Source organism: Colossoma macropomum, unplaced genomic scaffold, assembly GCF_904425465.1.
Source record: "Colossoma macropomum unplaced genomic scaffold, Colossoma_macropomum, whole genome shotgun sequence".
Taxonomy (NCBI): Eukaryota; Metazoa; Chordata; class Actinopteri; order Characiformes; family Serrasalmidae; genus Colossoma; species Colossoma macropomum.
This window is the reverse complement of record NW_023494785.1, coordinates 40,022,902-40,050,055: the sequence shown is the minus strand read 5'-3', so window position 1 is coordinate 40,050,055 and position 27,154 is coordinate 40,022,902. Positions and strand designations below refer to the sequence as shown.

Below are 27,154 nucleotides of genomic sequence, written 5' to 3'. Positions count from 1 at the left end.
TAAATGTTTTTTTTTCTATAGCAACGATATTTAACGTTGATAATTGCTAACTGTGATAAACAGTTTTCTTTGGGTACTATTAATGCCCTGTACCTCTCCACCATAAATGGATTTAAAAAAAGCCAACATCTCATCTCAAAAACGTTTGTCGTCAAGAATTATATTCATAACTGTTCTCTGTAATAAGTTTCTGTGAGCTTTTACAGGCTTTGAACTATTCAGACGTCTGGTTCCTATCAACACCACTGTGAACAATTCTGACTTCATCAAACCACCACATTTTTATGGACAACAGTATGTCATACAGTGTCAGAAACCACATAAGCAAGTCTATCTGAAAGGACTTAAGACCTCAACATGGCTTGAGTCGTGTGTGATGAATTAGGCATGCTAAGCTAAGCTTTCGGCACTTGTTGGTTTAGCCCTGTAATCTCCAGTGCAAAACTGACGAAGCAAACTTGGCTTGTTTAGTTTTGCTTGTCTTGGCTGAGTACATTTGGGTTGAGGTGGGAAAATTGCAGAAATTTGATTTTTTGTCAAACTGTTCCTCAACAATGCTAAGATTCAGGAGCTGGTCATACCGAAGTGTAGGTGCGATTGCATAGGCCACAGGAGTAGAGCTTGGCATGTTTCACCGTGTGTGTCGACAGATGAACCTCAAGACTTGCTGCGTCAACATAGCCGCGGTTACAGTGGTGGCACTTGTATGGCTTGTCTTTGTTGTGCTGACGGCGGTGAGACTGTGAACAAAGGACAGATCATTAAAGGAGGAGGCCAAGATCTCTAAACCAAAGCTCAATCTGTACTATATTGTTAATACTGCCATTTGCCCAGTGATGCACAGTTTACTCTATTTTAATTGTACCCACGAAACATAAAACTCTGACTGATGAGTGAAAATCAAGAGCATTAAAAAGGAGGTTGACCCCCTTTACTGCAGTAACAGCCTCTACTATTCTGGGAAGAATTTACACTTGATGTTGGGACATTGTTGTGAGGATTTGATTGCATTCAGCCACAATAGCATTAATGAGGTCAGGTACTGATGTTGGATGATCAGTTCTGGATCACTTCAACTCTTTCCCAAGGTACTGGATGGAGCTCCACAGACCAATGCTGAGGGGATTTATACTCCACTAGCCCACCTTTGACACTGAGTATGTTGACTTCAGGCTCATGTACAGCTGCTACAGAGTGACCTGTTGTATTGTCCATGCTTTTCTATGGCGATTATACATGCATTTGAACTCTGTGTCAGCATTAGGTGCACCTTAATGCACCTGAATTCACTAACAAGAAGAGACGTCCACAAACTTTTGGACATATAGTGTATATGTGCATTGATTTAAAGACATTACATTAAAAGTTAAATTAGATTCATTTATATCAAATAGTGTAAAAAAAACATATAGGTAAGTATAAATGTTTAGGTGTAATCATATTTGTCATATGTTTTATGCATATTAGGAATAAATGACTCTGTGTTATGAACAGCGATGGCTCGTTATCTGTACCTGAAGGTTTGACAGCTGAGTGAAGGCTTTCTCACAGCCTGGGTGGTTACACTTATACGGCCGGTCTCCCGTGTGGATTCTGCACAGAAAACAAATTCATCTGGGAGTTAATAAAGAGCGTTTTGAAAGAATGTCTTTTAATGTGTGTCACACTTTCACTTTTGGTACAATTCAGAATTATTTTCAAAAACACACCAACACACAATGTGGTTGGAGGTACTATTTCACCAACTCTAGTCCTAATGTTGCGGGGCCAGACTCCTAATTAGAATGTCTCACAGGGCCAATTTCATAATGGAAACGTCTGGGAAAACTAAGAAATTCTGAGCTAAATGTTGGTGGGACTTATCAAAGTGGGAAACAAGTAAATGTGAAATTTCTAAACCAAGTCAATGCCTTCAGAAATAGGCGGTGATGGTGCTCATCAATTTTGTCTGATGGACAACAAGCCTGTCGTTGGCCCATGGATGTTCATTAACTTAGCATGACTGAAAAGTCCCTCCAAAACTCCCAATAAACATGTCGCTGCTGTCGGAACAAAACCTTTTATCTCCAAAATGGTAATTTTACAGGAGAAGGAAAAAACCTTCTTTACCTTTAATGTAAGTCAATGGAACCAGAAATTTTTCCCCCCCAAGTAATTTTGGGCTGATTCTTTTTGTCAGTTTATCATGAAATTTATATACAATGTAAAGGAGAACAGGCATTTTCAAATTATGCCAAAAACGGAAAAACAACAAAAATGAAAATAGTAGGTTTTGTTCCAACAAACAGTATGATGTAGATGTGTCATGTGTGCAAATCCAAAATTGAGTGCATACTTAATTATTCATACATAATTCAAATATTAGCATTCATGATTGATGTAATTTAACCACCACCTTCTAATCAATGCTTACTTTTTCATAGTAGCTACAGAACAATTTTTAACAGTTACTGAATAATAAATCCCACCACTTAGCACAATGTTAGCCACCACTTAGCACAATGCTAGCCACCACTCTGCTACACAACGTGATCATCTATTATCTGATGTAACAGAATTGGCAGTTAGCGTTCTCCTCCAAGCGTGCTGAGCTGTCCAGTTACATAAACTGACATGTTCTGAGCGAGGTCCTTGGTAGCGCTGTCCTTTGAACGTGCCAGAAAGAAGTCGATATGAAATTTGATTTAAATGAAATTTGGTTCAATTCTATTACTGTTTAGATTTTAGTTTTACTTTTTTACAATCCTTTTACTTGACTAATCCTAACCATAACCTTCACCTCAACCCAAAACCTAATCCTAACCCTCATATGTTTTGGACATGTTACTGAGAGTCAGTTGAGTGTTTGTTTCATCCAAAAAGAACCACTCAAAATAAAGTGTCACTGATACTTGTTAATCGGCTTTAACTACTATATCTTTGTTTTATTTATTCTGTTGTTCCCCTTCTTAATCAAATCTTAATAGTTCTCTTATTTTCCTTCTTATCTTGTTTGATTTTGTTTGTTTTGGTCATGTAGTTCTGTTCATTTTAGTTGAAACGGATTAAATTCCATTTTATTTTATTTCCTGTTGTTTGCACTGTAAATGCTTAGCTGCACTGAAAACGAGGGCCACCCTCGATGTGTTTCCGAGCAAAAAAAATAAAAGTCGACTGGTTGATTGGTTGCTCTAATAGTCACTGTTTGACACTGTTAGGTTCATGGCGGTTACAGAACAATTTAAAGCAGTTACTGAATAAGAAATATTAAGATTAATAACTAAATAAAGTCCAGACTGAGACAAGAGAGAGAGATCTTACCTGTGATGCTGCTGGAGGTGGCTGAGCTGCCTGAAGCTTTTCTGGCAGTAGGTGCAGGTGTAGGGCTTCACTCCCGTGTGGATTCGCACATGCTGGGCCAAGTAACTGGTGTTAGCAAACGTCTTCGAGCAGTGAGGACACTTATGGGGTTTGGATTCAGTGTGGTTTCTGTATGGAGAGAGAGAGAGAAAAAGCGAGAAAAAGGGGAGCGGGTTCAACAACAGTCTCATAAATATGCAGGGCTTTTGCTGAAATTAGTACCCATAAATGTGATGTGTTGTGCACATGACTTTAACATGGCCTCATGTCCTGAATCTCATTCACACTCCTCCATAGCTGTGCTATGTTAATCAACTCCTTCCAGCCTGTTGCCACCTACCCTAAATATTTACTGTCACACAGAAAGCTCTTCATGTTGCCTTTCAAGCGTAAACACACAATATGGTATTTTTAGCTAGAACAAAAAAGTTAACGTTGAAAAAGTCCACGTCTGTTAGCAGTTTGCCAGTGTCGAGCTGTGAGAAAGCCACTTCTCACCTAAACATGTGTTGCGATATTCAAAAACACTGTGATCAGTGATGTAGGTGCGAACTTAAAGCGATGCCACCCCAGACGTAGTTGATCAGCAAGACATGTTTGGTGTCTGAAGTTGGCTTCTTTAGTTCTGCACTGGAGCAACAAGGCTAATGTGGCTAATAAGTAATGGAAGCTTAAAGCCAAGCCAGTAGCAAGCCTAGACCACTGCAGATCATGCTGTTATCACAGTTTGTCCTCTTGTTTCATTAAGTTTACCTAAATGAAATCAGGGAAAGAGGAAATGACCTTTTTTTTACAGCTGCATGTCGTTTACAATCACCTTCAGCTTTACTCTTCTATTTTATGAAACTATTGGTATTATATAGCCAAACAACCTTTGAAGGCAAATGTGTAATGATTTACGCATGTAGTTTGAATAGTGCTAACATGGTGGGGTGTATTTGTTGGCGACATTGGCTTTGTCGTTTTTAATGTTTTCAGTTTTAAGCTTGTTTACACAATTATACTAGAACCATATCAGTATCAGCAGATAACCGTTAATGTATTTGAGATGTTTAGACATTTCAGACCAATATTGATGCGTTTATTGTATTCGGGAAAAGCAGAACATTAAGGTGACTCTGGGTTATTATGGTAAAATATCTGCATTTTATTCATTTCTGCATTTATAACCCTCTACAAATAAATGTTACAGTATACTGAAACACTAATCTAGACACCAATGTATTTAAATGTGTATATATCAGTATTGGCATCCACCAATATGTACAAGAACTGTGCAAAAGTCAGAGACCACCAGCCACAATGACCATTAAGTAAGTTATTTATGAGGAGATCAGACACAGAATTAACAGTACTTAAAGCTTTCATCTTTGAGAGAGAGGAGAAAATTAAGCTCCACCCTTGCTTCAGATCTAAAAGGAAAAAAAAAACTCCACAGCCATCCTTCCACTGTGAGAAGACGACGTAACGGAAGACGACGTAACGGAAGACAACGTAACGGATCTTTTATGTTTCATTTTGACACATTTACCACATCACTGAGTGGGTTTACATGCACTCAATAATCCGATTGTGATCAGATTTCTGCAGTTATCTGATTATTCAGATGGTCACACTCTGATTTCTTTGATCTAGAAATCCAATTAAGAAATCCTATAGAGAGCTGAATTTTAGCCCAGTAATCAGGTTTCTCAGTGCATGTAAACTCTTACTCTGATTTCTTTCTGAGTTCTTAGTCTGTGACCGGAAATAAGCGACCAGCGTTGCCGCGAGATGCAGTGAAACACTTTTGGAGCGACACTGAAACCAACCGCATTTTCAACAAAATGAAGGATTAAATATTGTAATATTGAAATATTGAAATATTTCAGGTAAAGTGGCGCCATGTTTAAAAAAAAAAAAAAGCCGCAGTATGAGGTCACATCACGTCTTCTTCTGTGAGTTTATTGGCAGGTTGCAAAGCAGAAATCTGATTACTGTCTGACTCATGTAGACCTGGAGTTTCCCCATTACCTGACTACTCAAGTGCACGTAAACGCGTTGATCGGATTACTGACAAAATCTGATTTTCTGCAATTATCGGATTATTAAGTGCACGTAAACACACTCACTGTTTAAACACAATCTCATATGTGCATTACATTTCACTGTTTGGGATGGATTTCAATAAGGTAAATACATCTGAAGTACAAAAAAAAGGTGAAGCACCGTAAAAACACTGTGGTGGAGGTTTTACTTTTCATTTTGGTAGTTATTCCGCATCCACTGTGCACTGTATTTCACGGTTATGACTGCACTTCAATGAGGCGAATCCATTTAAAGTACCTCATGGTGGAAAGCATAGCTGTGGGTTGTGGTCGATTCTGACACAAATTAAAGTACTGTATTTTTTAAATTTAAATCCTCATGCGTTGTTTTGCCGTAAAGAGGTAAAGCGAGGCAATAATTATGTTATGCTTTTTCATTTTGGCATGTATTCTGCCTGTCACTGGAAAAGTAATGTCATGTGTGCAATGCATTTCATGTGATTGCTTTTCAATTGAACTCAACTCATTCATCTCCATATTTAATTGCCGTCTTGACTGGAAATTAAATAAATGTCACGGTGGTCTCTGACTTCTGCACAGTACTGTATGTGAAAAATACCAGATATTACTATCGGTCCATCCCTCGTCTGAAGCAGGTCTGCTTTTTCCTCTTTCTACCTAACGCTGGGGTGAGGAGTTGTGTTCTGGTTCAGCTGTTTGTATTAGGTGACTGTAAGGCCAGTTATATCTCCTCACCATTAACCTTAAAATCTCCCCAAACCTTCCACCTCCAATGATTCCACAGAAAGTTCAGCAGGGCACAGGACCCTCCAGTGACCTCTATTTCAGAGGCTTGGAAAGGTGTCAAAGTGCAGCACACACACACACAAACCCACACACACATACACACTACCTGCTTGCCTTGCTCTGTGAACGTGTGCGTGTGTGTGTGTCAGAGAGTTAGATATCTAGAGGGTGCAAAAGGTAGCTGAGAAAAATGACAGGCTTGAATAGTGATAGAAAGTGTGACAGTGAGAAAACAGGGGAAACAAAGGGAAGTTAGAAATAGAACAAAGGACAGAAGTTGTGAAAGTGCTCTAACAAAGAGATGAACTTACACACATAATGAGCCCTCTGGATTCACTGATTCAGAGCCTGATTACCAGCATGATGTCTCAGTGTCTCATACAAGTTGCTCAAATGCAGTCATTTCAGAATATTCGGAGATGAAAGTGTTCCATCTGTCAATGAGTGTTTACATGCACTCAATAACCCGATCATAATCGGATTTCTGCAGTTATCTGATTATCAAATGGTCATGTAAACAGCACTCTGATTATTTAGATCGGAGTAAGGCCTAAAAATCTGAATAAGAAATCTGATCAAAGAGCTGGATTTTAGCTCAGTAATCAGGTTTCTCAGTGCATGTAAACTCTTACTCTGATTTCTTTCGGATTTCTCGGTGTGCGCATGTGTGAATACGGACTGCGGTACCGGAAATAGGTGAGCAGCGTCGTCGCGAGACGCAGTGAAACACTTTTGGAGCGACGCTGAAACCGACCACATGCTTGACGAAATGAAGGATATAAATATTCTTAATCTTCTAGATGATGTATGTTCATATTTTCAGGTAGAGTTTTACGTTACGTTTACGTCACGTCTACTTCTGTGAGTTTATTGGCTAGTTGCAAAGCAGAAATCCGATTTCTGCCTGACTCATGTAGACCTGGAGTTTCCCTATTGTCTGATTACTCAAGTGCATGTAAACGCGTTGATCTATTTACTGACAAAATCAGATTTTCTGCAGCTATCGGATTCTAAAGGGCATGTAAACGCACTCAGTGTCCCTGCTCCACCCTCTAATGCGATCTTTTGTAGCTTTGCAGAACAACAGCAAAAATGCTATCCAGAGCCTCAACTTCATGAATAACTGTAGCGATATTGATTTAGGGGAACTGCATGATGTTGAGTTTCCAGTTTGAAAAGCTATGCTGCTAAGCTGGACTATGCTGCTGGAGTTAATCGAAACAGGGCAACTGTGATGAACAACGTTCAATGCCAGTTACACTGGCTACCTGTCCTGCTTCGTATCCAGTTTGAAGTCCTCCTGCTACATACAAATCTCTACATGCTCTACCACCAGCCTATCTAGCCGAGCTCCTGCACCCTTACTGCCCTGCCCGAACACTTATGTCCACTGACTCAGGTTATCTTGCTGTCCCAAAATCTAGACTGGTCACTGTTGGAGGCAGATCTTTCAGCATCACGGCCCCCAAACTTTGGAACACATTACCGCGATCTCTCCATGACTGTCCCTCACTTTCCTCCTTTAAAGCTCAGCTTAAAACCTGCCTCTTTTCCCAGCACTTTCACTCTTTTTGTTCCCCTACCTCTGTAAAGAAAGGCGCCATATAAGTTGAACTTATTATTATTATTCTCATCAATAACAACATTAGCTTGATTACACAGACACAAAAATGTGACTATTCACGGGCAGACAAAATGAAAATAATTTGAAATTAAAATCAACCTGAAATCATTTTTCACAATCACAAATAACAGCACTTTTTCTTTCCCGCAATAACTATCAGTCCGCTGAGCACCGGCTGCAAAGTAACTCACTTTATGCTGTAGCTAACGCTACTGAATTCCTGCTTTAGCACTTAAAAAGACAGAAAATCAATATATTAAGTAACTTCTAAACGATAATATGCTCTGTAGCCCGTTTGGTCATATTCTGGAGAAGATTGTAAAAGCAGGCCTACATCAAATTCCAACCGTTAATTCTGTTGTTAATCTTAACCCCTGTGTGGTGTTGGGGTCTGTGGGACCCATTTTCAGTGTTTACCAAAAGTAAAAATGAAATGAAATGAAATTTATTATTATTTCAACCTCAGATTTCTTGGTCTTTGCTCATTTTCTGTGAAGAACATATAAAATAACCCATTTTCCGTGACTCCACTCTGTTCACCCACATTTATATTACACATGTGGTGTTGGGTGAACCTGCGGGGAATGAAAGTGTGGAGGTGCTGTGTCCTTCACTCTGTTCTCCTCCTTCATGACCTGCTGTTAGAGTGTGTGCGTCTGTGTGTGTGGACAACATGGACAGGCTGCTGACTGGCTACAGCTGCTAAAGGAGAGCCCTACGCTGGACACTTGTGATATTTTAAACATCTGGTATTTTTACATAAATTGTTGTGGCTGCATTGATTTAAACAAACAATAATGCGGTGGGTCCACCGGACCACTGAGTAACAACACATCAACACCACACAAGGGTTAAGCGAGTTTACTAAACTAAAGGAACTGGACGGACATGATTGACTGTAAAATGCTTTACATGCTGGCTGGAACAAAACAACGTCAGATTAGTCTGTCAAGTATGAATAAAACGGAGGTGAAACCTAGTATTGCGTGAGTTTTCTGGCTCTATCCAACACAAAGGGGTAGTTACTACTTTTCTTAGCAGAAAGCCAATATTAAAGCATATCTGTCTCAATGTTTGGGGCTTCTTTGCTTTACTTTTGCCCCCGAACTGTTGTATACAGAGGTAGAACGCTCCGAGTTGTGTGCTATTGCAAATAATATCATGGCTGTGAATGATCTATACAGAAGTCTTGGTTCTGGAAATCTGCCACCCTGCACATTTTAGCTTCAACCCTAATCTAACTCGACTGAATGCTTTTAAGTGTGCTAGATCTCCAGGAGCAGGGCTGAGCACCCCGATCTACTGTATTTGCCTTCAGCTTGCTCCTGTGACCAAATCACAGCCATGATGTTATTCACGATAACACACTTCCTTAAAAATCACCGCCCCCCATCATTGAGTGAAAATGCTTAGCCTGCTCAGAGACCTTTCCTGATACAAAAGTACAGAAGAGATATGCTTTACCATTCACGCTGACTGCACTCTAAGGCCCAATCCCATTTCACCCCTCGCCCCGACCACTTATCTCTACCCCTGTCTACGTCTAGGGGTAGGGTGTCCTGATTTTTGTTGAGATAGAGGGGTAGGGTGAAGTGTTAGGGCTACATGGTCCTCCAAACTGAGGTTTTTCAGAGACCAAACAGAGTGTTATGAGAAAAATAAACAAAACGGCAAGATGGCTGAACAAGAGACCAAAGAAACCCACAAATGTGAGAATTTTCTAAGTTAATAAATTACGATAACCACTGCATTGTCTTAGTTTAATGTCGTTTCAATGTATTATGGTCCTTTTCTTCATAACAGGCATTAAAAATAATCACTAATAGTGTGCTGATGTCTCGGTAGCTAGCTGGCTAAATTTCCTGTTCCACCTGAAATGGTGCAGCAGTTCTGATGCCTGAGGCCAGGTAACTGCCGCTCCATTTAAGGTGGAACGGGAAAATTCGAACAAGAAGCTGGTGAATATCTGACTTCAGCTTCATATCACTGAAGAATTAGGGGTGGGTGATAATAAATAACTGCCCCCATCTTTGAAGGCATATGATGCCCTAAATGTAACTAAAGCCCAGCAGTGAGGAGCTGAACTTTACCCTCCTCTGCTGTCACTGCAGACTGGCAGGGTCGCCTACAGAGCAGTGCGAGTAGCTGTTAATGAAGTAAAGTTCTTCTTTATTTGAGGGTTGTTCCATTTCGTAGGGGGAGATTTCAACCACTTCCCCTTGTGACTCAGTTCCAAGGGGCAAGGAGACACTCGAAAACAAGGGGTAGGGGTAGAAAAAAGAAATGGGATTGGACCTTAATGTAAAGACCTGTAGTAGAGTACTACAACTCAAATCACATTGGGTCAGATTTTTTTTGGGATTTTCGGTTCTGTAAAAGCTTGCCCAGATATGAAAGGACACATCTGTGGGCAAAGCAACAAGCTTCTATCTTCATCTCTACCCATGTTCTACCCATTTGATTCAAGCTTTTTTTCATCACAACGTGCAGACCATTCCGCTCTTCCTCCTACAGTTGTATCGGACCAAATTATCTTCCACAACAACAGTGCCTGATTCACTGCTATGTGTGCACCCAATACACAGAGGGTATCGCTGTAGAACAGTGCGGTGTATTAGCCCAGTGGTCCACTCACTGAGGGTATAGGCAGTATTGTGGGACACATCACATCATGCCCTATTTTAGAGAGCTACTACAGCCATAACATACTTCTGTAATCCCTATTGATTTCCACTGAAGCTGCTGTAACACTCACACATTCCTCTGCTTCTGGTCTTGACTAGGGCTGCAACCAAAGATTGTTTGTATAATCAATTAACCTATTGACGATGATTCAATAGTTTTGTTTGACTAAGACAGGGGTCGGCAACCCAAATTGTAGCCATTTTGTCCTTTCAACAAAAATCAAACCACCTTGTGAGCCACAACATTTTGACATATGTCTATTTTACCAATTTGGCTGTAAATATGTTTCAGTATGTGCTAATGTGCTAGTAGAGGCTAAAAAATAAAATATAAACAAAAATTTAGACTTAGTTTGCTCTGCTTTAAGCTTTAGCTCAGCTACAGCAGCTTTTCTCACATCTCCAGCAGGAAACTTAGCAAAAGTGGAAAAGTTTTTTGTAAAATGTTTCTCAACTTTTGATTTTTTTCGAGGCTGAAGTCGCTTCTCATTCGCCAGCTTGTTGTCTGAATTTTCCCGTTCCACCTTAAATGGTGCCTGAGGCTACATTATTTAAGGTGGAACGGGGGAATTCGAACAATAAGCTGCCGAATGAGAAACTGACTTCAGCTTTGTGACTTTTTAGTGTTTGATAGTTTTTGTTGCAGATTAAACGTATCAGGAAACCAGCTGGAGTGATTATAAATGCAAATAAGTCCATTCGTCTCCAAATCATCGATGTTTGTCTTAAATCTTTTTCTTTGACTTTTCGTTAGCTACTAGCTAGGCGAGACGTTGTCTGCGTTGCTATGGTGACCAGCAGTCTGTGCACCAATCTTAAAGCGTGAATTAGCAGTTATACATTAAGTCAAGCGTTTAAGATCATTTAATGTTTAAACTATGCTGAACGATCAGCAGAGCTTTATTTTACTGTAAAGGAGGATTATTTTATTTTTACCTACAAATCTAATTCTGCTGTGGAGCCACAACAGGACAGCAAAAGAGCCGCAACCAATCGTTGCAGCCATAGTCTTGACTGTTTTACTTGTGTATTACCCCCCTCACTACTCTCTCTCACACTCATACACATGCTCTCTCACGCACTCCGCCGCCTGTCTGGCCAGCCCTCCCTGTGCCCCGCAGTACCGTGTGTGCTGCTGTAAGTGACTGAGCTGCCTGAACGCCTTCTGGCAGTAGGAGCAGACGTAGGGCTTAGCGCCGCTGTGGATGCGGCTGTGCTGCGCCAGGTAGCTGGAGTTAGCGAAGGATTTGGAGCAGTGCGGACACTGGTGCGCCTTCACCTCCGTGTGAGACTTGGAGTGCAGCTGCATATCTGACTTATTGCAGAACGTCAGGCCGCACATCCGGCACCTACACACAGGAACACAGAGACACAGACACACCGGGAGAGAGAAGGATGAGGAGAGAGAGATGAGAGGAGGAGGAGGAGGAGGAGGAGGAGGAGGAAGAGAGGGAAAATGAGATGGGAAAGAGCAAGCGAAGGTGAAAGAACGAATAGACAAAAAGAAGAAGGGGTGAAAAAGGAAATGTGTGTCCATATTTAGAATGCGGTGAGATGTATGAGAGAGAGGAGAGGTAGCAGAAGAGGGTGAGGGAGAGAATGAATGAGATCAGTGAAGAAAAGATTAGAGGAAAATGGTCCATTCAGAAGTGGAATTACAAGAAGTGTAAGGGAGCGATAAGAGAACGAACACAGGAAAGGATGAGGAGAGTGCGTAAAGAGAGGGAAAGTGGAGAAAGATGAGATGAAAAGGAGCAAGTGAAGGTGAAAGAATGAATGGAGGTAGAGAAGATGAGGTAAAAAGAGAATGTGATTTAAGGGATGGGCCCATATTCAGAATGAGGTGAGACAGACAAGAGAAAAGAAAAGAAAGGGGTGGAGGGACACAGAAGGGGGAAAAACAGATAATAGTATGAGAAAGAAAGAGAGAGAGAGAGAGAGAGAGAGAGAGAGAGAGAGAGAGAGAGAGAGATCAGTGAAGAAAACAAAGTGAAATGGAAAGGGAAAGTGTGAGATATAAGGTGTCCATCCAGAAGTGGAATAAGATGTATGCGAGAGAAAAGAGAGAAAAAAGGAAAGAGTGAGGAGAGAGAGAGAAAGTAGACCAGTTTATGACAGAAAAAGGGGGGGGGAGTTATAGGGAATGTGAAAAAGTATGAGTGAGAAGACAGAAAAAGAAAAAAGGGTCAGCGGAGAGAAAGAGAGAGTGTGGATGAGATCAGAAGAAAAGAACAGAGAGAAACAGAGGAGAAAGAGAAAATGTGAGTCGTAAGGGAAGGGTCCATTCAGAATGCAATAAGAAAACGTACAATAGAGAGAAGAGAAAAAGAAAAAGGGAAGGAGTACGGAGAGGGGGAGAAGAGAAAGTGGACAAATTAATGAAGGAAAAAAACAGGGAAAATGAAAAAAGAAAAGGGTGGATGGAGGGAGAGAGTGAAGAAAAGGGGTGGAGAAGTGGGAAGGAGTATAAGAGAGAAAGAGAGAGAAGAGAAAAAAGGGAAAGAGATGGAGAGAAAGACACAAGTCCATTTAGAAATAAAATGAGAAAAGAAAAAGGAGGGAAAGGGGAAAAGAAAAGGGTGCATGAAAGGAGAGAGTGAAGAAGTGAACAGGGAAAATGGATGAAAAAGTGAGTTGAAAACAAAAATCCATTCAGATGTGGGAAAGAAGAGAAGAAGTAAAAAAAGATGGAGGGAGGGAGATGAGGGGGGAGAAAAAGTGAGTTATACAGGAAAAGTCCAATTACAAATGAAAGTATGAGAGAGGGAGGAGGAAAAAAGGTGGTAGATGGAGAGAGAGAGAGAGAGAGAGAGAGAGAAGAAAAGGAACGTGAGTTATAAGCATCCATTCAGAAGTGGGAAGAGAGCATGAGAGAGAAAGAGAGAGAAGAGAAAAAAGGGAAAGAGATGGAGGGAGAGCAGATGGAAAAGATAATGAAAGAGAAAAAAATGTCCGTTTAGAAATGAAAGGAGAAAAGAAAAAAGGCAGGAAAGGGGAAAAAAGAAAAGGGTGGATGAAAAAGTGAGTTAGAGCAAAAACCCATTTAGAAGTGGGGAAAAAAAGAAGCAAAAAAAGGTGGAGGGAGGGAGATGAGGAGGGAGATGGATAGAGAGAGGGAGGAAATGGTGAGGAAAGAGTGTAAGTTAATGAGGGGAACAACAGAGTGAAAAACGGAAAAAGCGAGTTATACAGAAAAAGTCCATTTACAAATGAAACGAAAGTATGAGGGGGGTGGTGGTTGGAGAGAGAGATAGAGTGGGATGATGATGGGATGATGATAATGAATAAATAGAGGAAGAAAAGGGAAAAAAAGAAAAGGGTGGATGGAGGGAGAGAGTGAAGAAATGAACAGGGGAAATGGATGAAAAAGTGAGTTAAACAAAAAAACCCATTCAGAAGTGGGAAAGAAGAGGAGAAATAAAAAAAAAGACGGAGGGAGATGGATAGAGAGAGAGAGGAAATGGTGAGGAGAGAGTGTCAGTTAATGAGGGAAACAACAGAGGGTGAAAAAAGGAAAAAAGTGAGTTATACGGGAAAGGTCCATTTACAAATGAAATGAAAGTACGAGGGAGGGAGGGAGGAGGAAAAAAAGATGGTAGATGGAGAGAGAGAGAGTGGGATGATAATGAATAAATAGAGAGGGAAATAAAAGAGTGCGCGTTATGGGGGACGAGTTCATTTTAGAAGTGCCATTGAAAGTAAAGGGTGAGCAGAGGAGGAGAGAGAGTGCGTAAGATATTGATGGAAACAACAGAGGACGAAAGAAGAAAAAAGCGAGTTATAAGGGAAGAGAGGAGAGGAAAAAAAAAAAGGGAAAAGGATGAGAGGAGGAGGACGGAGGGCATGAGAGAGAGAGAGAGCGAGATCAGCGAAGAAAACAAGGGAAAGGGAGAGGGAAACCGTAGACTGGCGACAAACAGAAAGATGAGAAGGAAAGGCGAGAAAGACGAGCGCAGACGGATGAAGGAGAGGAGTGAGTGAGTGAGAGAGCGAACGAGTGGAGGAGAGAGTCTGCAGCCGTGTCTGTCTGAGGGTGCGTGTTTGTGTGTAGCTGAGGTCAGCCATGCGGGCGCATGCAGCCACGTGGACGCACACAGGAGCGCTGCTTACGCTAAAGCAAAGCCACACATTCACATTCAGCACTCAGCCTACGAAGCTCAAGCATGTCTGTGTGCGTGTTGGTTGGGGAGGCCATGCATCGCTGCCGTGCGAGTGGACAATGCACAAAGGTTTCAGTCCTGCCTCTGCTAGGAGCTTTCTGGAAAAACGCACACAAAACACGCATGCTGATTTATCATCCTTCAGAGATGCCGTACCTGTACGTTTTCTCCTTCCCAGCGTGGCCTTCTTCTGCAGAGAGGTCATGGAATTCAGCAGGATGGTGCTGAGGAGAAGAATAGAGCACATTAGCTGAGATAAGACAAGGTCAACATGCAGTTATTTAGGTCTTCTGTCTCTTAAAAGCAGACAGTAACTAACTAAATGTAATTCGTTACTGTACTTAAGTAGTTTTTCGTGTATCTGTACTTTATTTCCAATTTGGGCGACTTTTTACTTTCACTCCACTACATTTCAAAGTCAAATATCTCACTTTTTACTCCACTACATTATGAGAAATCTGTCGTTCCTTTTGGTTTATGTGTGTATAAAAACATAACATGTCAAAACAAAAGAAGCGCGAATCAAGAACACCAATCAGGGCACAGCGCGCACTTTGTCCTGAGCTTGTTTTGACCTGTTGGTCATACCGACCCAGTGCAGCACACGGTTCAACATCAGTGCAGCAGCGTAAAGTTTTGGGAGTGTCTATTCAACATAAATGATGAACTAACCTAACTTTGTGTAAAAAGACCACAATATAGAAATATGTACACATATGCAGTTGTGACTGACGTGTCTTTTTTCTGAATTTATACAAACATTATTTCATTTTATAGTAAATTAGTTTTGGCTAGTTTATGTTTATGAACAGAGACCTACAGATGCAGTTTAGTAAAGGAAACTCATTTGTGAACCTGAGTTTAAAGATTTTATTAAACTTAAACTTGTAACTAATCTGCAAATAAATCTTAAAGTGAAACTTTGCTTGTTTGTAAAAAGTGATTTCAGAGCCACTCAGTTCTACCTGATGGAAACTGTTTGCCTTCAGTGTTTTGTGCTCATGATAATTTTAATAGACATCAGCGTCACTAATTAATGACATTCTATTAAAAGACTGGTTTACCAAGAGAGACACTGGAGTATTTTCATCTAAAATGAGTTAATGAAGCAGAGTCTTGTTACAAAAATGATAATAGGACATCAGAGTCATAATTAATCTTTTGGTACTTTTACTTTCGATACTTAAGTACATTTGAATGCAAGTACTTTTGTACTTTTACTCAAGTGGAGGTCTAAAGGGAGGAACTTCTACTTTTACTGGAGTAATATTTTACCTTGGGTATCTCTACTTTAACTCAAGTACATGATTTGTGTACTTTGTCCACCACTGCTTATACGTAATAGTTTGGCTTGTTAGGAATTCAGCTCATGTGGCTAACAAGGGATCAAAGCTTATACCACATAATTAAATGGTTAAGATGTAAACAGTGTTGTTTGGGGTGGTTTGATGTGAAATGCAGCATCCTAAAGAAATCGGTCGTTCACAACGTTGGTGATAGGAACCAGACGTCCAAAGCCTCTAAAGGCTACATCACAGGAAGCTACTACATGAAAGAAGACATTAACGGTGGAGAGATACTTACAAAGTGTTGTAAGGCAAATCTATGACTATTTAACCACCATCAACATTACATAATAAACCTCAGAAGACATGTGTAGGTTCAACTGGTGGTTCTAGATAGTAAATAAAAAGTCTATATGAGGCAGTGTGACCCTGGTTCCAATCACCACCACTGTAAAGAAAATCAAAGTCGATAAGATTTGCTATTAATTAACCATTCTGTTCACATCTTAATGATTCAATTATGCAGAAATTCAGACAAAATATAGGCTTGAGGTGTGATTTATTATAAAAATCACAGTCTGGAAACTGGATTAAAGATCCAAATTTCTAAATCCAAGACCTTTGATCTAGGCCTTCATATGTAACATTTACTGTGTGTGCAAGCTGTGGCAAAACCAATGGGTTTCCATCAGCTGTAAAAACGAAGGCTATTTACTGAAATGTCACTGTAAAACTGCTACATACAAGGTAAAATATAATGTTAAAATGTCTTTAAATGTTCATGTTTTAGAACAGCCCAAAAAAGTTAGCTTAGTGCTAACATACTATTAGAATGTCATAGGGGTTTCTATAATTACCATTATCATATACACCGATCAGGCACAACATTATCCTTGTTTCTGCGCTCATTGTCCATTTTATCAGCTCCACTTACTATATAGGTGCACTTTGTAGTTCTACAGTTACAGACTGTAGTCCATCTGTTTCTCTGCATACTTTGTTAGCCCCCTTTTACCCTGTTCTTCAGTGGTCAGGACCCCCATGGACCCTCACAGAGCAGGTACTATTTGGGTGGTGGATCATTCTCAGCACTGCAGTAACACTGACGTGGTGGCGGTGTGTTAGTGTGTCTTGTGCTGGTCTGAGTGGATCAGACACAGCAGCGCTGCTGGAGCTTTTAAACACCTCAGTGTCACTGCTGGACTGAGAATAGTCCACCAACCAAAAATATCCAGCCAACAGCATCCTGTGGGCAGCGTCCGGTGACCACTGGTGAAGGACTAGAGGATGATTAGCTCATACTGTACAGCAAGAGATGAGCTATTGTCTCTGGCTTTACATCTACAGGCTGGATCAACAACGCAGGTGCATCTAATAGAGTGGACAGTGAGTGGACACAGTGTTTAAAAACTCCAGCAGCTCTGCTGTGTCTGATCCACTCGTACCCGTGCAACACACACTAACACACCACCACCACATCAGTGTTACTGCAGTGCTGAGAATGATCCACCACCCAAATAGTACCTGCTCTGTGAGGGTCCATGGGGGTCCTGACCACTGAAGAACAGGGTAAAAGGGGGCTAACAAAGTATGCAGAGAAACAGATGGACTACAGTCTGTAACTGTAGAACTACAAAGTGCACCTATATAGTAAGTGGAGCTGATAAAATGGACAATGAGCGTAGAAACAAGGAGGTGGTCTTGATGTTATGCCTGATCTATGTATGTGTTTTTGACTGAGTTTTGTTATTTAGCTCTAAGAGTCATGGTTCGCTACTACATGATATGCAGCACAATATTTAGTTTGATAAGTTGGAGCAAACAAAAAACAACCGGTAGTACCATATTAAAAATACTATCCAGACCTATGAATACAGTAATTTTAGCCAACATTACACACACTGCACTAAATCCAATTAGACAGACTCTTTGTAATGAAACAAGCAGTTAGTTAGTGAGTCCTGACAAAATCCATGATACGCTCAGAAAAGCATAGTATGACATGTTATATAATTCATCACAATAACGATAAGCACCACCATATTGCCCCCCCATACATGCACAGCACAGTCATGAGACACAACCTGTATGTGTGTATGTATGTGTTCCTGTCTCAGAGAGGTACCTGTCCAGGCAGATGACTAAGCATCAGTGTGTCACTTCCTGTGGCTGAGCCCATCAGCGGTATGGTCGATTTCTTCTTCCTGCCTCGTTTCGATGGTATCGGTATGACAACAGGGGGGCAGGACACGGCCTCCTCTTTCTTATCCGCTGCAAGTGTTGAAAAATATTCAGTTTTAATATTGGTAAGTGTATCTATCTGCTGCATGTGTAGGGCATAGTTGATTATCACAGAGCATGATTTCAATACGTATCACTGTTTCTAGAAAAGAATCGAAACCCTGTCGGCTTTATAATATAAGCCAGTTGATGAATGCTGCTGGTGAAGGGCTGTTTGAAATGCACCCTCACCTAAATTTGAAACGACAGCTGTTTACTCTAACAGTACAGCCGTTATGATGCAACAGACCATGATGTTTTTAGGATTTATTATTATTGTTATTAATAATTATTAAATAATTATGACACATAGGCTACACTTTGTACCACGAAATCCAACATCAGAGAATGGCTGGTCATCCAAGTCAAAAAATTCAATAGATTTTCATTCATACTTTGCACTTTGGCTGTTGTTTGTGAATTTTTTTTTCATTTTAAAACCTGAGGCTAGCGATGGCCTTGCCATGATGGCAGGAGCTTTCCTTCCTGTGCTGTATTCTGCATATTGAGAGGGGTGTCGTGTTTAATTGAAATAAAATCTACAGTGAAGTTCTTGGGTGCTCTACCTCCTCCTGATACTCAACATGAACACTTATCACAAATCGCTTGTCTAACAAACCTTTCGTAGAAACTGTAAAATAGTTCCACATGGCCAACATTTTCAGTGTTGATCTGCTGCCGCTCAAACTGTTTGAACGTGTCTGTGAAGTTGCGGCTAAAGTTAGCTTTGTATTCTCTAGCTCAGGAGTCGGCAACATGCGGCTCTTTTACTGCCCTGTTGCGGCTCCACAGCAGAATTAGATCTTTAGGTAAAAATAAAATAATCCTCCTTTACAGTAAAATAAAGCTCTGCTGATCATTCAACACAGTTTTAACAATAAATGGTCTTAATCACTGGAATTAATGTAGCCTAGAACTGCTAATTCACCAACCCTGAGGATTGCCGTGCAGACTGTTGGTCTTGCCTGGCTAGTAGCTAACGAAAAGCCAAAGTGAAAGATTTACATCAATAATTTGGAGAAGCATGGACTTTTTTGCATTTATAAGCACTCAGCTGGATTCCTAATACGTTTAATCTGAAGTCAGCTTCTTGTTCGAATGATCTCGTTCCGCCTTAAATGGTGCAGCAGTTGCATTTAAGGTGCAACAGAAACATTCTAACAAGAAGCTGGAGAATGAGAAGCTGATTTCAGCCTTGTAAAAAAGCGAATGCTGAGAGACATTTTACAAGACGCTGTTCTACTTTTGTGGAAAAGTTTCCTGTCAGAGAAGCGAGAATAGCAGCTATAGCTGAGCTAAAGCTTAAAGCAGAGCAAAGTCTGCATTTTCAATTATATTACTTTTTTTAATCTATACTAGGACATAAGGTAGCACATATAAAAACATATTTTTACTTAAATAAAATGGACACAAAATGTTGAGGCTCCCAAGGTGGTTTGATTTTGGTTGAAAGGACAAAATGGCCCCTCTTAACATTTGAGTTGCTGACCCCTGTGCTAGCTTCTTATTATATTTTTCTGTTCCACCTTAAAAGGTGTGGCGGTTACATTCTAGAGCCTGTAAGCACTAGAATGTAACCGCCACACCATTTAAGGTGGATTGGAAAATTCAGATAAGAAGCGAACAGTCATATCAGCTGTGTGGAAAGTTTTAGATTTTGACACAGTAGGACTATTTATCGATTTTTTGGTCAAATTTTGTTGTTTTCTTGAACCAAATGTGCTATTTTTTGCCATCTTTTCAGACAGAAACATTCACGTGAATAAACAGGCTTACTGTTCTTTTCAAAGTACAAATAACTATTGTTTGTGGTGATCAGCTATGCGCCCCAGATGCAGTAGACAGAGATTAGGCTTAAAATTTGCTGGACTGATCCAATAACCCATCAAATGGCTCCAGCAATGTAAAGCTCAGAGGCCACTGACCAGCAATGTGGGTTGTTTTCCAGGTTATTACTGATTTGTTAAGGAGGCTTTGGCAGCGCATTACCTGTGTGTAACGTTATCATCGTAGTCGTAGGATGTCCAGGGATGAGAGACGGGGCGGAGGAAACCGGAGAGACCAGAGTGACCAAACCCGCTGGACAGAGGGAGAAAGTGAAAGATAAGAGTGAAACACAGGGTGGTGGACAGAGGCAGTGAAATAGGTCTCAGCAGTTATACTTTCACTAAGGGCTGAAAGATTAATCGTTTTTAAATCGAAATCGCAATTTGGACGAGTGCAATTTTCAAATCGCAGGAGCTGCAATTTTTATTATAGGCTTACAGTCTGTTGTCAACAACGTTGATATGATGCAAGTTGTAAGTAGGGAAATTTTACCTAATAACATGGAGCTTGTGAACTCCTTTGACATCATGACCGCAAATAACCGGCATGCTGGCGCACTTTCAGTTTAGGTCTCAAGCCAGAAAGAATATATTGCTGTTGTCGGGACAAAACCTCGTATCTCCATTTTTGTCATTTTTCATTTTTTGACATAGTTGGAAAAAGGCAGCTGCCCTTTACGTTGTGTAATTCCATGACGAATGGACCAAGAGAAGTGGTCCAAAATTACTTGGAAAAAATTATTTCTCCATTTACTTCAATATGAAGTTAAGAACATTTTTCAGTCTCCTGTAAAGTTACCTTTTTGGAGATACGAGGTTTTGTTCTGACAGCAGCGATATGCTGGTCTTTTTACCCAAAAAAGGCCCATACCTCAATATATACCTCATTTTTAAACAACTGCAATTAAAATCGTAATCGCAATATTGGTCAGAAAAATCACAATTCGAAATTTTGCCAAAATCGTTCAGCCCTACTTTCACTAATGACTTATAGTCGTGAGAGCTCGTGCGGTAGTTTCTAGCAATTGTGGCTCTTCCTACTAGATCTGTACAATATTATTGTTAACTGCTGCTGTGATATATACCTTTGAAATATTGGCATCATAGAGAGCAATATGGAAATACGTCTCCAACAAATGACATTTTTTGTGTGCTGTGATCTTTGACCTTTCTGACCAACCCCTGCATTTCTGTGGCTGTTTTGATGAATTTAAATGATGCGAGAAATTTGGTCAAAATAATGCAGGCCAATCTTTAACCCTGCCATCACCAGTGTTTTTAATACACTGCTAGGCATTTTGTAATCACAATATGTAGCAATATAATTACAGTATGGTATGTGGTATAGGTACCATAATACAGCTGTTTTAAGTCAGCAAAAATATTAAACTACTGCCTTAACTGTCCCTTTAAATTTACATGTATTACTAATGATAATGAGCTGGGCAAATGGTTGACCATTTTTTTGGTTGTTTTTCAAATATCCCAACAACACCATCTATACCAATGATGTCTAGGTCTCCTCCTGGAGCTCTGCCCTCTTACTGTGTTTCATTACAACCCCCAAAAGTAGGCCTGAATGATGTGGGGAAAATATCTAATGGTGATTTTCTGACTAATATTGCAACTGCAATTTAAATTACGATTATTTTCTATAAATTAAGGTTCAGGCTTTTTTGCCAAAAAGACCAGAATATCCATTTTTTCTAGCTTGAGGCTTGACCCCTGAATGTAGTGTGCCAAAAGACAATGTTTTTTGATAATGCAGGCTATAATTTTATTTTTTGTTAAATTGCAGCTCTTGCGATTTGAAAACTGCACTCTCTTGAACTGCGATTACAAAAGTACCAGTTATTCATTTTTCAGCGTCAAAAAACATTTAACAGAAGCCTCAACAACTCAATATAATATAAAATTTTTCAGTGTTCAGTGTGTCCACTCTTTACATTTATTACCCCGTAATATTTTTATTATTTTTTTCCCCGTTTTGTATTCTAATATTTTATACTAATGCTGTTTGCTATCTGGTGTCAACCAGAGGAGGATGGGCTCCCCTTTTGAGTCTTGGTTCCTCTCAAGGTTTCTTCCTCTACTTAGGGAGTTTTTTTCTTGCCACTGTCGCCATTGGCAACACTCATGGGCGCTCGGACCTGGATTTTTTTTTCTGTAAAGCTGCTTTGTGACGACACCTGTTGTAAAAAGCGCTATATAAATAAACTTTAACTTTGATTACAGCTTCCATTCTTTTTTTTAGAAGACTTGCTTTCAGTTTCTCAAAGCAACCTGCAGGGATATTTTTCCACTTCTCCAAAGTCTCTGAAGTTGGTTGCATTTTCGGCATCTAATCCCAATTACAAATTTGGACTCATCAGGCCATAAAACCTCTCTCCACATCTCAGATGTCCACTTTCAGTGCTCCAGTACAAAATTTCTTCCCTTTTCTCAGTGAGGTTCTTCTTGATCAGCTACACATCCTTTCAGACCCACAGCGCTGAGTCGTCTTCTCACAGTGGAAGGATGGACAGAAACACCTGTGGATGTATTCAGATCTGAAGCAGCTTGATTTTCTCCTCTCTCTCAAAGATGAAAGCTTTAAGTGCTGTTTATCTGATGGGGGCAGTTTTGGTGTCGACCAGCTCTTCCAGGCTTTTAATCACTTTTTGAACTCAAGTTTTGGAAACTCCTTTTCTTTCCACCAATAATTTCCACTCTGACTTTCTCCTTCTTATATTTCTTATATTATATATGAGATTTTATATCTATTCTCATTAGAAATATCTGTTAAAAAGGCCATTTTGACTAGAAATGTAATAAATGGAGGGGGGCCTCTGATACAGCGTAGTATTGTATTCATACTTATTTATGACACGGATGTGCACTATGGGCCAAACCTATGACAACAAAAAGTGATGTTATTTAAGTATCTTAAAAAGTCTATTGAAAAATCTTTTAATTGATATCTAGTGTATGTAAATACTTCTATAAATTACTTACAGATGCAGGTGCTATTTTCTCTGAAGCTTTTAATCATTTTTTGAACTCCAGCAGCACTGCTGTGTCTGATCCACTCGTACCAGCACAACACATACTCTGCAGTGCTGAGAATGAACCACCACCCACATTATACCTGCTCTGTGGTGGTCCTGTGGGGGTCCTGACCACTGAAGAACAGGGTAACAAAGTATGCAGAGAAACAGATGGACTCCAGTCTGTAACCGCAGAACTACAAAGTGCACCTATATAGTAAGTGGAGCTGATAAAATGGACAGTGAGTGTAGAAACAAAGGTTTTAATGTTCTGACTGATTGGTGAACTCTAAACTCTAAACTCTCCCGGGCGTTAGATCTCCAGGACCTGAACTGCTGACCCCTGGTGTAAACAATACCTGCTGTCATGATTCCAGTAGACGGAACTGGTAGCACGGTGATGCTGTGAGAGGACTGGGGTGGATGCGGCTGTTCCTGTTTCAGTGCCCGACCGCTGGCCACTGTGTCCATGGCAACGCCGCCGGTGACCGCCACCACCGCTGTGGTGGGGTAGTGGGTGGAGCCATGCGGGTAGGCGGGGTTTTTGTCCTGTCCCAGCTGCTCTTTGACCTTGTTTAGAAACACAGCATTCTCAATCTGAATTGAGAATACACACGCACCACAAACACACACAAACAGCCTTAACGGAAACATGCTGGTATTGTGTTGAACATCACTCACTATCAAGAATGGACTTTTCTGTGGCTTGAAATGCAACACGTTCTTACCTGTCCTTGCACTGGGGACCAGAAGTAGGAGTTAAAATGGGAGTCCTCCATCATTCCTGCATTAAACAAGACAAAAGTGTGGTAAGAGAAACAACCCATCATCGTTTCACTAGGCATATATGAGGTATTAACAAAATTCAATGTCACAATATTCTCCATATGTGATATTTAAAGGGAAATGCCACCATTTTTGTGGAGTGTGTGTACAATTCAGTCATTTAGATGCAGACACAGTCATCCAGAGTGGTTTGATTTGGTGGTCATTGTACAGCGGTGATCACCAACCCTCCACCTTTCACCTCCAACCCCAATCTAACACACCTCCTTCAGCTAATCGAGGATTTCTGAAGGCAATAATTACGTGGGGTTGATTAGAATTGGAGGTGAAGATCTCCAGGAGCAGCGTTGGTGACCACTGTTGTAGAGAAACTTACCAACTCATTTCTTTACAGTGGTGGTGATAGGAACCAGGAGTCACCATGTCAACAACACAAATGCAGCCATTTCATTTACTATCCAAAACCACCAGTGAATGTAATGTTGATGATGGAAAAATAATCATAAATATGAAAAAATAAGTTTTCTTTTGGGGAAAATCACTACAGCACAAAAGCATATAATATTTAATGTAATAACTTCAGATGTCTGGTTCCCATCACCACCACTGTGAACAATTATGACTCAAAAATGAGGCATTCCACATCAAGCTAGTCTAAATAACTTAACAATTGACTAATGGAGAAATTTTGAACAATTGGTGGAATTCCCCTTCAGGGAAGGGGGACTAACAGAGTTAATGAACTCCTGCTTCCTGTGTGCTGCTACTCTATGCGAAATGAATGACTTGCATCTGAAATAGCATGTTTGGACTGGACTGATCGCTTGCTGTTTTTTTTTTAAAATGACAGTGAACCTTACATGATATTGTAAAGGTTAACCAGGCAGACAGCAGATTAACCAGAAAGAAAACTTGCAATTTATACAATAACTTTCATTTTTATCAATTTCAAACTGCTCTTTGAGTGTGAATAGTCTGAAGCACCCACACTACAACATATGTTGTGCTTAAAGGGGAATTCCATCCATTTTTAATTTAAACTCCTGCATAATTCAGCCTTTACAATGTAAAGAAAGTCATTCAGAGTGGTTTCATGCGAAATATTTCATTGTAGTAACTTACCGACTGATTTTCTTTACAGTGGTGGTGAATGGAATCAGGGCTCTCAATGTCTACAACACAAATAAAGCCATTTTATTTACTATCCAAAACCAAAATAGTGAATAACCTGAAAAAATAAGTTTTCTTTTGGGACTATTTTGCCTTATAACACCCTGTATTTACCTCTCCACCATGAACGGATTAAAAAAATACATTATAGCCCAAATGCTTGTGTCAAAACTATGGTAATACAATGCGTCAGGCATTAGGAAGCACTTTTGTAACCGTTTAACTGGATAAATTCATGTGAGGGAGCTTTTAGAGGCATTTGGACGTCTGGTTCCTATCACCACTGTTGTGTACGGTTCCGAATCCGTAAGTATATCTAGAACTGCACATTTTATATAAAACACTAAGCGCCTTCATTCACATCTTATACATTTCACTGTTCAGAAATTTTGAAAAATCAGTGGGATTCTCCTTTAACTGCTAGAACATATTCACATGTAAAGCACCTAAACAAAGGGGGGAAAAATTAAGACAGACCGTTTGGCAACAGGGACCCCATTATTTCATGGACAACATTGCAAATAATAATGTAAGCCAAAAATAATTCCAAAAATGCAAAAATTCACTAAAAGTGAAAAACAATAACGGTATGAAAGTATAGAGAGAATCAGCTGACTCAAAAATACACCTGCATTTGTGCTGGAAGTGGAACAGAAACGAAGGCTAACAGGGGAATGCCATCAATTTTTCAAATTTTCTGAATAATTCATTCCTAGAGACGTAAACAAAGACATTCAGAGTAAATTGATGCAAAATGCCATTGTTTATTGTAGAGAAACTTACTGACTCAGACTTCTTTACAGTGGTGGTGACAGGGTGACAGGAACCAGGGGTCGCCATGTATACAACACTAAAATATTTTACCCTTTTATTTACTGTCCGAAACCACCGTAAACCTACTCGAGTTTTTTTATATGTAATGTTAATGAAGGTAAAATAGTCATAAATCTGAAAAAAAAAAGTTTTGTGGGGACTATTTTGCCTTACAACACCCCGCATACACCCGTCCACCATGAATAGGTCAAAACAAGGGGATTACAATACAGTTTAAGCCAAAACTTCATCACAAAACTATCATAAAACAATGTGTCAGACATCGGGCAGCACATATCTAACCGTTTCATGTAGTAACTTTCTGTGAGGGAGCTTTTAGAGGTGGACGTCTGGTTCCTATCACCACCACTGTGAACAGTTCTGACTCATTACGTTTCTCTAGAAAGGAGCATTTCACACCAAACCAATCTGAAGGGCTTTGTTTACATCTCAACCATTTAATTATGCAGAATTATTGAAAAATCGGTGGGGTTCTCCTTTAACCAAGCAACGCCATACTGAAACAAGCATTCAGGTTTAAAAAATTGCTAAGAAAATCAAATATATCCTCTGGTAGGGCTGCAGGAATGACCGTGGTAGGCCAACAGGACAGTTTACCAGGCTAAAAGGCTCTGTATCCGTGTTAGTTTCCCACCCAGACATCTATATTTCACTATAATAATGAATATTCACCTTCAGTTTATTGTTTTTACGCCATTAATTTGACCGTTACTGCTCCAAACAGCCTGCTGTCGTTTCTAGTTTGGCGGGCTCAGCGAGCAGAGCTCAAAAAACACCCTTTTTTCCGAGTTAAGCCGGGCAAAATGTGGTATAAAAAGAAGAATAAGGTGTTTTGGTTTGCTTTTAAATTGGTTCATGGATCACTAAAGAGAGCAAGACTGTAAAACATCGGTTTATTTCTTCGTCTCGGTCGTTGACTCGGTGATGTGTCCACGGCGTGTCGTGTTAAACGTTCAAGCCGTTAAAGCTCAATAGAAGCTCTCCGCTGCCGAAGAGTCCGCGGAGGAAAAAAAAGCAGGGAGGAAAAAAAAGGAAAATAGTCGAGGTTGAGGAAAAAAAAAAGAACAAGTGAGGTGAAAAAAATAAAAAAAAAACGTCGACGCTGAAACCGAGGCTTTACGCAGACTTCCGGCACGAAGGAGGGAGAGAGAGAGAGAAAGAGAGAGAGAGAGATATAGAGGGAGAGGTTAAAAGGGGAGAGAGATAGGGAAAAGAGTGGGAGAGCGAGTGAGAGAGAAAAAAGGAAAGAGAGAGAGCGAAGGAGAGAAAGAGAGAGGGGCGACAGCTGCAAGAGAAAAAAAACAA

At 40.2% G+C, this 27,154-nt stretch overlaps 1 protein-coding gene and 1 non-coding gene across 12 annotated transcripts in view; both read right to left on the bottom strand.

Annotated features, from left to right (window-relative positions):
* znf384b (zinc finger protein 384 b) overlaps nucleotides 1–27,154 on the bottom strand; it is a 29,159-nt gene that overhangs the window by 1,793 nt on the left and 212 nt on the right. For 2 of the 11 annotated variants that reach the window (XM_036594531.1, XM_036594566.1), the window contains exons 2-11: nucleotides 24,968–25,017; nucleotides 23,788–23,843; nucleotides 23,419–23,656; nucleotides 20,197–20,286; nucleotides 18,053–18,198; nucleotides 14,798–14,865; nucleotides 11,606–11,830; nucleotides 3,301–3,468; nucleotides 1,515–1,593; nucleotides 582–740 (exon numbers count right to left, since the gene is read on the bottom strand). In XM_036594531.1, coding sequence (XP_036450424.1) covers nucleotides 582–740; nucleotides 1,515–1,593; nucleotides 3,301–3,468; nucleotides 11,606–11,830; nucleotides 14,798–14,865; nucleotides 18,053–18,198; nucleotides 20,197–20,286; nucleotides 23,419–23,656; nucleotides 23,788–23,841 — 1,227 coding nt within the window. In that variant the 5' untranslated portion in view covers nucleotides 23,842–23,843; nucleotides 24,968–25,017. Of the gene's footprint in view, nucleotides 1–581; nucleotides 741–1,514; nucleotides 1,594–3,300; nucleotides 3,469–11,605; nucleotides 11,831–14,797; nucleotides 14,866–18,052; nucleotides 18,199–20,196; nucleotides 20,287–23,418; nucleotides 23,657–23,787; nucleotides 23,844–24,967; nucleotides 25,018–26,521; nucleotides 27,075–27,154 lie in introns of those variants that run through there. The other 9 variants (XM_036594601.1, XM_036594610.1, XM_036594548.1 and 6 more) reach the window with 7 other exon arrangements.
* LOC118825870 lies at nucleotides 6,510–6,581 on the bottom strand. The gene has a single exon (XR_005008698.1). It is a non-coding gene; the product is annotated as a small nucleolar RNA SNORD66 (small nucleolar RNA).